The sequence below is a fragment of the Coregonus clupeaformis genome, chromosome 20 (assembly GCF_020615455.1).
Source record: "Coregonus clupeaformis isolate EN_2021a chromosome 20, ASM2061545v1, whole genome shotgun sequence".
NCBI classification, from domain to species: domain Eukaryota; kingdom Metazoa; phylum Chordata; class Actinopteri; order Salmoniformes; family Salmonidae; genus Coregonus; species Coregonus clupeaformis.
Window position 1 is genome coordinate 29,191,940 of NC_059211.1, and position 13,199 is coordinate 29,205,138.

A 13,199-nucleotide genomic window follows, 5' to 3' on the forward strand; every position below is an offset into this window, starting at 1 on the left:
CTCGTGGTAATGGCTTGAGCGGAATAAATGGAATGGTATCAAATACATCAAACACATGGTTTTCATGTGTTTAATGCCATTCCATTAGCTCCGTTCCAGCCATTATTATGAGCCATCCTCCCCTCAGCAACCTCCACTGCTATAGCTATACAATAATACATTATAAGTATGCAATCATCCATAGCTCACGATGAGACACACACACTGTATATTACAGCCCTGGGCGAAGAACTGAGGCAGACTTGTTTTTGGTAAATATACAATGTGGTTGTGCTTTGAGCATGATGAAAATAACTGCTCATAAAAGTTATGTTGCGTGTCTTGAAAAAAAGGACTACTGCTCCTTTAAGAAAATAGTTTTACGGCCATGTGTTTACGTCATTACATACTCTTTTACGGCAACAGTGATTCAAAATGGAGTAACGAGCCAAAACATTAAGGTAGCTTGCTAATTAATTAGGGGCATTATCTTCTTATCTCTAAAGTTAAATTCAACGTATTACTAGCTGAGGTAATAATTGTATCAGTATGGCTGATAAGAAGAAACCCGATTCGTTCCATTACTTCATGAGTTACGATGATTTGAGTGACAGTAGCGATAGTAACAGCAGCGATTCCGATGAAGCGGGCCAGAAGAAATCAAGAGGAAAGGGGGGGAACGATGCTACTGGAAGCTGTAGCAAATCTCCCCAACACGGGACCAAGCGGGCTGCCAGTGGAGCTCCTCTACCAAAACCCGACGAGCTCTTCAAGTCGGTCTCTAAGCCGTCCTTTCTGTACAACCCGCTGAATAAACAGATCGATTGGGAGAGCCGCGCCGTGAAAGCTCCAGAAGAGGTACTAGTACTGTATTGTTTAGCCAGCCAGCTAGCGTTCGTCCATTCATTCATCCATTCATAGCTAGCTGTTGTCATAACTAGTTGTTGACCAAGCTAGCTAACGTTAACTACTTACTTATGTATACTGAACAAAAATATATACGCAACATGTAAAGTGTTGGTCCCATGTTTCATAAGTTGAAATAAAAGATCCCAGAAATGTTCCATACTCACAAAAAGCTTATTTCTCAAATTTTGGCCACAAATTTGTTTACATCCCTGTTAGTGAGCATTTCTCCTTTGCCAAGATTATCCATCCACCGGACAGTTGTGGCATATCAAGAAGCTGATTAAACAGCATGATCATTACACAGGTGCACTTTGTGCTGGGCACAATAAAAGGCCAATAAAATGTGCTGTTTCGTCACACAACACAATGGCATAGATGTCTCAAATTGAGGGAGTGTGCAATTGGCATGCTGACTGCAGGAATGTCCACCAGAGCTGTTGCCAGAGAATTGAATGTTCATTTCTCTACAATGTCATTTTAGAGAATTTGGCAGTACGTACAACCGGTCTCACAACCTCAGGCCACGTGTAACCACGCCAGCCCTGGACCTACACATCTGGCTTCTTCACCTGTGGAATCGTCTGAGACCAGCCACCAGGACAACTGATGAATCTGTGGGTTTGCACAACCGAAGCATTTCAGTACAAAATGTCAGAAACCGTCTCAGGGAAGCTCATCTGCGTGCTCGTCATCCTCACCAGGGTCGTAACCGACTTCAATGGGCAAATACTCACCTTCGATGACAACTGGCATGCTGGAGAAGTGTGCTCTTCACAGATGAATCCCGGTTTCAACTGTACCGGGCAGATGGCGTCGTGTGGGCGAGCGGTTTGCTGATGTCAACGTTGTGAACAGAGTGCACCATGGTGGCGGTGGAGTTATGATATGGGCAGGCATAACCTACAGACAACGAACACAATTGCATTTTATCGATGGCAATTTGAATGCACAGAGATACCGTGACGAGATCCTGAGGCCCATTGTCGTGCCATTCATTCTCCGCCATCACCTCATGTTTTAGCATTCCACAAGCCACAATCAACAGCCTGATCAACTCTATGCAAAGGAGATGTGTCGTGCTGCATGAGGCAAATGGTGGTCACACCAGATACTGACTGGTTTTCTGATCCACAGTATCCAAGGTATCTGTGACCAACAGATGCATATGTGTATTCCCAGTCATGTGAAATCCATAGATTAGGGGCTAATTTACTTGTATGAACTGTAACTAAGTAAAATCTTTGAAATTGTTGCATGTTGTGTTTTTATATTTTTGTTCAGTGTAGCTAACTAATTCCCACAGTGACAGTCAATGTGTGTTGTTAGCTAGCTACATAGCTAACAGCAGCTACTGCTAGTAACTAGTGTAGTGTTACATTAGTCAGTGACACAACACTGCATTCTACTAGCTAGTCTGATTAATCAGGCTGTAATGCACAATTAATTGGTATAGCTATACAGCCTGAAACTAATGTCTGCAAACTCGTTTTAATGTTCCTTACAAGCTTGCCAGAAGATCCAGAACCTACTGTTACGCTTGTTTACACTTTTTGGTATTTTTGGTATTTTATTAGGATCCCCATTAGCTGTTGCAAAAGCAGCAGCTACTCTTCCTGGGGTCCACACAAAACATGAAACATGACATAATACAGAACATTAATAGACAAGAACAGCTCAAGGACAGACCTACATTTTTTTTAAAGGCACACGTAGCCTACATATCAATACATACACACAAACTATCTAGGTCAAATAGGGGAGAGGCTACGTGTGCCTGTAACTAAGTAAAATCTTTGAAATTGTTGCATGTTGTGTTTTTATATTTTTGTTCAGTGTAGCTAACTAATTCCCACAGTGACAGTCAATGTGTGTTGTTAGCTAGCTACATAGCTAACAGCAGCTACTGCTAGTAACTAGTGTAGTGTTACATTAGTCAGTGACACAACACTGCATTCTACTAGCTAGTCTGATTAATCAGGCTGTAATGCACAATTAATTGGTATAGCTATACAGCCTGAAACGAATGTCTGCAAACTCGTTTTAATGTTCCTTACAAGCTTGCCAGAAGATCCAGAACCTACTGTTACGCTTGTTTACACTTTTTGGTATTTTTGGTATTTTATTAGGATCCCCATTAGCTGTTGCAAAAGCAGCAGCTACTCTTCCAAAAACAGATAAAGCAAGTTGTTGCTTTATCTGTTTTTTGAAACCAGGTTTGCTGTTTTATTTGAGCAATATGAGATGGAACGGAGTTCCATGCAATAATGGCTCTATATAATACTGTACGCTTTCTTGAATTTGTTCTGGATTTGAGAACTGTTAAAAGACTCGTGGTGGCATGTCTGGTGGGGTAAGTGTGTGTGTCAGAGCTGTGTGTAAGTTGATTACGCAAACAATTTAGGATTTTCAACACATTGTTTCATATAAAAATAAGTGATGCAGTCAGTCTCTCCTCAACTCTTAGCCAAGAGAGACTGGCAAGCATAGTATTTATATCAGTCCTCTGATTACAATGAAGAGCAAGACATGCCACTCTGTTGGGCCAGCTGCAGCTTAACTAGGTCTTTCCTTGCAGCACTGGACTACACGACTGGGCAATAATCAAGATTAGACAACTAGAGCCTGCAGAGCTTTTTGGAGTGTGGTGTCAAAAAAGCAGAGCATCTCTTTATTACGGACAGACCTCTCCCCATCTTTACAACCATTTAATCTATATGTTTTGACCATGATAATTTACAATCTAAGGTAACGCCAAGTAATTTAGTCTCCTCAACTTGTTCAACAGCCACACCATTCATTACCAGATTCAGCTGAGGTCTAGAACTAGGGAATGATTTGTACCAAATACAATGTTAGTTTTAGAGATGTTCAGGACCAGTTTATTAGTGGCCACCCATTCCAAAACAGACTGCAACTCTTAAGGGTTTCAGTGACTTCATTAGCTGTGGTTGCTGATGCGTATATGGTTGAATCCTCAGCATACATGGACACGCATGCTTTGTTTAATGCCAGTGGCAGGTCATTGGTAAAAATAGAAAAGAGTAGAGTGCCTATAGAGCTGCCCTGTGGTACACCACACTTTACATGTTTGACATTAGAGAAGCTTCCATTAAAGAAAGCTCTGAATCCACGATATGGCAGAGGTTGAAAAGCCATAACACATGTTTTTTTAACAACAGGTTATGGTCAATAATATCAAAGGCTGCACTGAAATCTAACAGTACAGCTCCAAAAATCTTCTTATTATCAATTTCTTTCAACCAATCATCCCTGAGCAGCACTGAGGTCAGAACGCAATCATAGTTACATTAAAGGAGAAGTTCTCCCAAAATCCAGAAACTCCCAAGTGATTCCATACATTGAAACTAGTTAAGTGGAGTTTGCCCTCTCCCCCTCTCTGTAGTGCTACACTGAAACGGCTGCAAAAAAAACGGGTCAAGGTACTCGTGACGTTGCTGGATGTAGACCTCTCTGCTCCTTTGCAACTAACTACCTACATGTACATATTACCTCGGCTAACCTGTGCCCCCCGCACATTGACTCTGTACCAGTACCCCCTGTATATAGCCTCGCTACTGTTATTTTACTGATGCTCTTTAATTATTTGTTATTTTTTAGTTAACACTTACAGTGGGGAAAAAAAGTATTTAGTCAGCCACCAATTGTGCAAGTTCTCCCACTTAAAAAGATGAGAGAGGCCTGTAATTTTCATCATAGGTACACGACAACTATGACAGACAAATTCAGGAAAAAAAATACAGAAAATCACATTGTAGGATTTTTAATGAATTTATTTGCAAATTATGGTGGAAAATAAGTATTTGGTCACCTACAAACAAGCAAGATTTCTGGCTCTCACAGACCTGTAACTTCTTCTTTAAGAGGCTCCTCTGTCCTCCACTCGTTACCTGTATTAATGGCACCTGTTTGAACTTGTTATCAGTATAAAAGACACCTGTCCACAACCTCAAACAGTCACACTCCAAACTCCACTATGGCCAAGACCAAAGAGCTGTCAAAGGACACCAGAAACAAAATTGTAGACCTGCACCAGGCTGGGAAGACTGAATCTGCAATAGGTAAGCAGCTTGGTTTGAAGAAATCAACTGTGGGAGCAATTATTAGGAAATGGAAGACATACAAGACCACTGATAATCTCCCTCGATCTGGGGCTCCACGCAAGATCTCACCCCGTGGGGTCAAAATGATCACAAGAACGGTGAGCAAAAATCCCAGAACCACACGGGGGGACCTAGTGAATGACCTGCAGAGAGCTGGGACCAAAGTAACAAAGCCTACCATCAGTAACACACTACGCCGCCAGGGACTCAAATCCTGCAGTGCCAGACGTGTCCCCCTGCTTAAGCCAGTACATGTCCAGGCCCGTCTGAAGTTTGCTAGAGTGCATTTGGATGATCCAGAAGAGGATTGGGAGAATGTCATATGGTCAGATGAAACCAAAATAGAACTTTTTGGTAAAAACTCAACTCGGTCGTGTTTGGAGGACAAAGAATGCTGAGTTGCATCCAAAGAACACCATACCTACTGTGAAGCATGGGGGTGGAAACATCATGCTTTGGGGCTGTTTTTCTGCAAAGGGACCAGGACGACTGATCCGTGTAAAGGAAAGAATGAATGGGGCCATGTATCGTGAGATTTTGAGTGAAAACCTCCTTCCATCAGCAAGGGCATTGAAGATGAAACGTGGCTGGGTCATTCAGCATGACAATGATCCCAAACACACCGCCCGGGCAACGAAGGAGTGTCTTCGTAAGAAGCATTTCAAGGTCCTGGAGTGGCCTAGCCAGTCTCCAGATCTCAACCCCATAGAAAATCTTTGGAGGGAGTTGAAAGTCCATGTTGCCCAGCGACAGCCCCAAAACATCACTGCTCTAGAGGAGATCTGCATGGAGGAATGGGCCAAAATACCAGCAACAGTGTGTGAACCTTGTGAAGACTTACAGAAAACGTTTGACCTGTGTCATTGCCAACAAAGGGTATATTACAAAGTATTGAGAAACTTTTGTTATTGACCAAATACTTATTTTCCACCATATTTTGCAAATAAATTCATTAAAAATCCTACAATGTGATTTTCTGGAAAAAAAATTCTCATTTTGTCTGTCATAGTTGACGTGTACCTATGATGAAAATTACAGGCCTCTCTCATCTTTTTAAGTGGGAGAACTTGCACAATTGGTGGCTGACTAAATACTTTTTTTCCCCACTGTATGTTTCTTAACTGCATTGTTGGTTAAGGGCTTGTAAGTAAGCATTTCACTGTAAGGTCTACACCTGTTGTAATCGGCACGTGACAAATACGATTTGATTTACCAGTTAATTCAGGATTCAGAAATCCGCGAAGTGTAGACAAATACTTTTGTTTTATTGAAAGCATATGTCCGAATTAGCATTTTGTCAAAGTACTATCCGTTTTGAGTCAGTAAATGTGTACTTTTCCACCTAAAACGTTTGCAATTAATTGATATCATTATTTTATGTAGCCGACTGCCACAGCAGCGGAGATGGGTAACAACTGTGCATGTGCACCCTCGCAGTAGCCACTGCAGCCATTGTTGTTCAAGGCGACATGCCATTCCATAATGGTTGCTGTGGTTACTGCTAACTAGCATGAGGACGAAAATAAACTAGCAGTATTTCAATCTCCTCAATGGAGCAGTGTGGATAAATGTAAAATGGCATATCCCTCCCTGCAAGTGGCATATCCCTCCCTGCATTGAGGTAAGTTTTCCAACCCATATCTCTTGCCGGCTCCACGGTGTGTTAATGTAACCATGATTGCGTTCCGATCTCAGTGCAGCACAGTGTAAACAAGCGTAACGGTAGGGTCGGTATCTTCCGGCAATTTACAATCCAGGATGTAGAATAAAATTACATTTAAACTTACTCTACTCTGTGCGGTTTGTCCTACAGCTGCTAAACATTTGAGACAAAATATCCACAGGAAAGTATTGTTTACCTGACTTTTTAGAGCCAGGTACAATATAGCCTACACATTCATATAATTTCATATTCAGTTTGCATTTAACTGTAGGCTGACACTCAATTTTAATTTTTTAAAAGGTATATAAATGCAAGGTATGTATCGTCCTCCCGTGACTCAAATTGTGGTCCCAACAACCTTAATTAAGAAGAAGTAGTGTGTGATTATAGATGTATTCTCATAACTCGCAACCCAACTCTCACATGCCCAGGGCCTATTTTGGGTCCTGACCCATAGTTTAAGAAACCCTGGTATAGCTAGTTGACTGCCAGCTCACCTGCTATAACTCCATGTATTGTAAATTGTACCCCTGTGGCACAGATACATAGGGGAAACCTATATGTTTTTGAAATGAAAATGTGAGTTAATTATAAGTAACTTTGCCTGCAGCCTGCAAAGGAGTTCAAGGTATGGAAGACGAACGCGGTGCCCCCTCCGCAGACCTATGAGGCGGAGAAGCCCAAGAAGGGAGCTCCCCCAGGGATGGACATGGCCATAAAGTGGTCTAACATCTACGAGGATAATGGAGAAGACGCTCCACAGCCTCACACTGGCAACGCTGTCTTCCTGCCCACAGAGGAACAGACATCAGATTCAGGTAGGGAGAAAAGTGTTACCTGTGTGACTGACCACGGTGTGCCTGCTTAGTATTATATCTTCCTCCCTACACAGGGTAGTGGTACACTGTCCATACAACTGCTCGAACCAGAGCCCTCTGCCTCACAAACACATGTGATTGCCCGCTTGACAAGGTACTAGCCACTTGCGCCACCGAAAAGCTAGCAGTTATGCGACGTGGGTGGAGACATGTCAAGCTGTTGTGTGGTCATATGGTACCAGCTTTATCCTCTTATCTGCTTATGCCTGCACATCTCTCAATTATTTTCAGACAGAAAATGATTTCTCTCTCTCTCCTCTGACACAACTGTTATATACGGGGGGTGATGCTTAGGCAGGATACAGTACTGCCTAACTGTGTAATCCCAGTTAATTTCTGAGTTATTATGACGTGCTGTTTTCTCCCTGGTATAGACGAGGACGGAGACAAGGGGTCGGTGAAGAAGCGGAGGGTGGAGAGCTTCCAGCAGAAGGAGAAGAGGAAGAGGGATCTGGGCCAGGCCACCTCTGACAAGAGCTTTGTAGAGGAAGAGAAGAGGATCCTCAGGCAGAACGCGGACTGAGGCCTAGATCTGGTTTGGGTCCAAGTCTGGGTGCGCTAAGCCTCCGTGACTGTCCTACAGCTTTGCTCCAGACATCCAACACTTTCTCCTCTGTGTCCAGCCCCTGGTTATGTGAATGGTCCAGTACTCGTCTACCTAGGACACATGATATAGATGTTATTGTTATGAAAACATTTGGACTGTTCTTTTTAATCCCTTGTTATATCTTTGAGGAGCATATTATCCAGACACTAGTGGAAAACACACATATTCCTGAATTTGTGTGTCTGTAGGTATTGATCAATGTTTGGTTGTAAATAGACAACCACCTGATCTACATAATAATATAGGCTGGATTTGGATGAATGTCTCTGAACTGCTTTGGGGAAATCGAAATGTTCATATGTTTGGATCATGAGCAGATGTATTTTTTTATATGGCAACTTTTATTTTGGAATAGCAAGAAATGTATGGTAAATACATTTAGATTATTAGTGTCTCTACATTTCTCTGTCAGCGAGATGTTAGGTCAAGAAAGACTGCATTTGCTAGAGTAAAACTTTTCGTCTACATATAATTTCCGCTAGATGGCAGCCTTGGGCCACATTTGGTACACAACCTTTTCGCTGGTGGGGAGTAGTACCTTAAACGTTACCATGTCTTTTAATGCATCTATACAATATGGATCCAGTTAAACACTGACAGTTTTGCCTGTTTTGTAGTAAATTCCGTTGTCTTACACAACTGATGCAATAAATGGAATGTGAATATAAGGCTTGCTGATTGGCTCTGTCTTATCTTGAACTTCAACGTTGATGTGAGAGTACTAGTAATACAAGCATAACTGTACTGAACAAAACAAGATGGTGTGTGTGGATCTTAGAAATGCTTAGTGCTGTATTGTGAAATAAGTGTCTGCTTTTGGTCATTCTGCACAGGCAGTGTACTTCAAATAAGTCAAGGATGTTTCTCATGACAGGGAAACACCTGGGAAATTATTCTGTCTGTTAAACATTAATTTAACCCTTGTTCTGGATTTTTTTTTTATGCCTAAAAGTAGCTACTCATTTCCAATGAAACTACACCTTGGTGATCTGGGAATACTGCACTGTTTATGAATACAGTGTTCCTTTTGTCATATATTGACTTTGTTCATATTCAATTAATTGACTTTTTCTATAACCTGTATTTCTGAGAATGTGCTCTGATTGACATGCATGAAATGTGAATTCCCTAATCAAAGATTTCTAGTAGTCAATGGAGCAAATATAATGGTGTTTAAGCCCCCCGCCCCCTGCAACGGTTCTGTGATCAGAGGAATTCCTACCATATCAGTCATCGACCGCTGACATGAAATACTGGTAAATATGCTTTTGATAAAATTCCAGCTCCATGTATGTGCCTGGCCTTGCCTGAAATGCGTACCTAATCCAGCTCTGGAACAGGAGACTGATTTTTATCACCCATATTTGCCTACAAATAACTTTTCTCCTCTGACTCAGTGGAAATGACAAGCAAGGAAACATCCATCAATGTTCAAGAATGTAAATGATTCACATACAGTGCCTTCAGAGAGTAGTCATACCCCTTGACTTTTTCAAAATGTTGTGTTACAGCCAGAATTTTTAATGGATTACATTTAGATTTTGTGTCACTGACCTACACACAATACACCATAATGTCAAAGTGGAATTATGTTTAGACATCTTTTCAAATTATACTGAACAAAAATATAAAAACACAATATGCGACAATTTCAAAGATTCTGCTGAGTTACAGTTCATATATGGAAATCAGTCAATTTAAATTAATTAGGCCCTAATCTATGGATTTCACATGACTGGGCAGGGGTGCAGCCATGGGTTAACAAAAAGTTAATTGCTTTGCCACATTTTTGCAGTATTAATTTAGTGCCTTGTTGCAAACAGACATTTCAGCTCATGAAACATGGGACCAGCACTTTATATGTTGCGTTTATATTGTTGTTCAGTGTAGTTAATGAAAAGCTTAAATGTCTGTAGTAAATAAGTATTCAACCCTTTTATTATGGCAAGCCTAAATAGGTTCAGGAGTAAATATGAGCTTGGATGGTATATCAATACACCCAGTCACTACAAATATATAGGCATTCTTCATAACTCAGTTGCCGGAGAGGAAGGAAACCGCTCAGGGATTTCACCATGAGGCCAATGGTGACTTTAAAACAATTACAGAGTTTAATGGCTGTGATAGGAGAAAACTGAGGATGGATCAACAACATTGTAGTTACTCCACAATACTAACCTAATTAACAGAGTGAAAAGAAGGAAGCCTCTACAGAATACAAATATTCCAAATAATGCATCCTGTTTGCAACGAGGCACTAAATTAATACTGCAAAAATGTTGCAAGGCAATTAACTTTTGGTTCTGAATACAAAGTGTTATGTTTGGTGTAAATCCAATACAACACATTACTGAGCACCACAAGCATAGTGGTGGCTGCATCATGTTATTGGTATGCTTGTAATCGTTAAGGACTGGGGAGTTTTTCAGGATAAGAAAAGGAATGGAGGTAAGCACAGGCAAAATCCTAGAGGAAAACCTGGTTGCCTGCTTTCCACCAGTGGAGGCTGCTGAAGGGAGGACGGCTCATAATAATGGCTGGAATGGAGTCACGTGGTTGATACCATTCCATTGACGCCATTCCAGCCTTTATTATGAGCTGTCCTCCCTTCAGCAGCCTCCACTGCTTTCCACCAGACACTGGGAGATGAATTCACCTTTCAGCAGGACAATAACCTAAAACACAAGGCCAAATCTACACTGGAGTTGCTTACCTAGAATACAGTGAATGTTCCTGAGTGGCCGAGTTAGTTTTGACTTAAATCTGCTTGAAAATCTATGGCAAGACCTGAAAATGCATTTTGTCTAGCAATGATCAACAACCAATTTGACAGAGCTTGAAGAATTTTGAAATGAATAATGGGCACATGTTGCACAATCCCGGTGTGGAAAGCTCTTACTAACTTACCCAGAAACACTCACAGCTGTAATCGCTGCCAAAGGTGATTCTAACATGTATTGACTCAGGGGTGTGAATCCATATGTCAATGAGAGATTTCTGTATTTCCTTTGCAATAAATGTGTAAATATTGTTTTATATCAAATAAAAACAATGAAAAGGTGACATTTCCGGTGGCCCATGGGCCTGTTAAGATTTTTGTTTTAAGATTTTTGCACAATTTCTCTTCTACTAATCCATAATGAGCCTGAGTGATCAGTGGGAAACGGTCGTCCCCCTACCAGGATTAGCCGGCCCGGTTTTCTGAGCTGAGGTCACCCAAACTCACATTCAAAGTCAAACGCAGCATCAGCATAGAGACCTGCTCCAACTCCATTATCAGTTAGACAGCCAAGATCATGGATCATAAAAAACGAGAAGGGTGACTATAAACATAGAAAGAGCACATTCTACATTGTCACCTCACTCAAACGTCCTATTTTTTGGGGTGGCTAAAACCATGATTTGATCAAACAGTAAACTGCATTTATCCTCATGATTCCTGTAATGAAAGCGTGTGCCCTGCCCCGGTGCCTGTTTCGCTGTGGCCTGCTGCTGTATGAGCAAGCCATTCTCCTCCCCCCAATGTGCTGGCAAGAAAATGTTGTTCTGATCGTGTAGCATTTCAAAATGCAATTGCGAGAAAAACACAGCATTAGATGTTTCGTCCCCTTGTCCCTGTCGAAGAGAGGAGGGTCTCAGCTTTCTCTAGGTATCATTTTTATTTATCAGCTGTCAATATTCAGCTCAATAGCAACTGTTTTACAACCAAGATATTTGATGTGGCTTTGATATATGTAGCGCACTGGCCATTGCGAGGTTATAGGCCTATAGGTCTCATGGGTAGTAGCCTACAACTGCAGTTTTTTTTTAGGACATTCCATTTACTCTTGGATGAATACAGTGCCTTGCTAAAGTATTCATCCCCCTTGGCATTTTTCCTATTTTGTTGCATTGCAATCTGTAATTTAAATGGATTTTCATTTGGATATACACAAACTAGTCCAAATTGGTGAAGTGAAATAAAAAAAATAACTTGTTTCAAACAATTCTAAAGAATAAATAACGGCAAAGTGGTGCGTGCATTTGTATTCACCCCCTTTGCTATGAAGCCCCTAAATAAGATCTGGTGCAACCAATTACCTTCAGAAGTCACATAATTAGTTAAATAAAGTCCACCTGTGTGCATTCTAAGTGTCACATGATCTGTCACATGATCTCAGTATATATACACCTGTTCTGAAAGGCCCCAGAGTCTGCAACACCACTAAGCAAAGGGCACCACCAAGCAAGCAGCACCATGAAGACCAAGGAGCTCTCCAAACAGGTCAGGGACAAAGTTGTAGAGAAGCACAGATCAGGGTTGGGTTATAAAAAAATATCAGAAACTTTGAACATCCCACGGAGCACCATTAAATCCATTATTTAAAAAATGGAAAGAATATGGCACCACAACAAACCTGCCAAGAGAGGGCCGCCCACCAAAACTCACAGACCAGGCAAGGAGGGTATTAATCAGAGAGGCAACAGAGACCAAAGATAACCCTGAAGGAGCTGCAAAGCTCCACAGCGGAGATTGGAGTATCTGTCCGTAGGACCACTTTAAGCCGTACAGTCGTGGTCAAAAGTTTTGACACAAATATACATTTTCACAAAGTCTGCTGCCTCAGTTTTTATGATGGCAATTTGCATATACTCCAGAATGTTATGAAGAGTGATCAGATGAATTGCAATTAATTGCAAAGTCCCTCTTTGCCATGAAAATGAACTTAATCCCAAAAAAACATTTCCACTGCATTTCAGCCCTGCCACAAAAGGACCAGCTGACATCATGTCAGTCATTCTCTCGTTAACACAGGTGAGAGTGTTGACGAGGACAAGGCTGGAGATCACTTTGTCATGCTGATTGAGTTAGAATAACAGACTGGAAGCTTTAAAAGGAGGGTGGTGCTTGAAATCATTGTTCCTCCTCTGTTAACCATGCTTACCTGCAAGGAAACATGTGCCGTCATCATTGCTTTGCACAAAAAGGGCTTCACAGGCAAGGATACTGCTGCTAGTAAGATTGCACCTAAATCAACCATTTATCGGATCATCAAGAACTT

General features: G+C 41.4%; 1 protein-coding gene across 1 annotated transcript; it reads left to right on the forward strand.

Annotated features, from left to right (window-relative positions):
- The first annotated feature begins 394 nt into the window (after positions 1–394).
- LOC121533832 (UPF0690 protein C1orf52 homolog) lies at positions 395–8,825 on the forward strand. The gene is made up of 3 exons (XM_041840112.1): positions 395–837; positions 7,283–7,490; positions 7,925–8,825. Exons 1-3 carry the CDS (start codon positions 529–531, stop codon positions 8,071–8,073), a joined length of 666 nt encoding a protein of 221 aa, XP_041696046.1. The 5' UTR covers positions 395–528; the 3' UTR covers positions 8,074–8,825.
- The last annotated feature ends 4,374 nt before the right edge of the window (positions 8,826–13,199 follow it).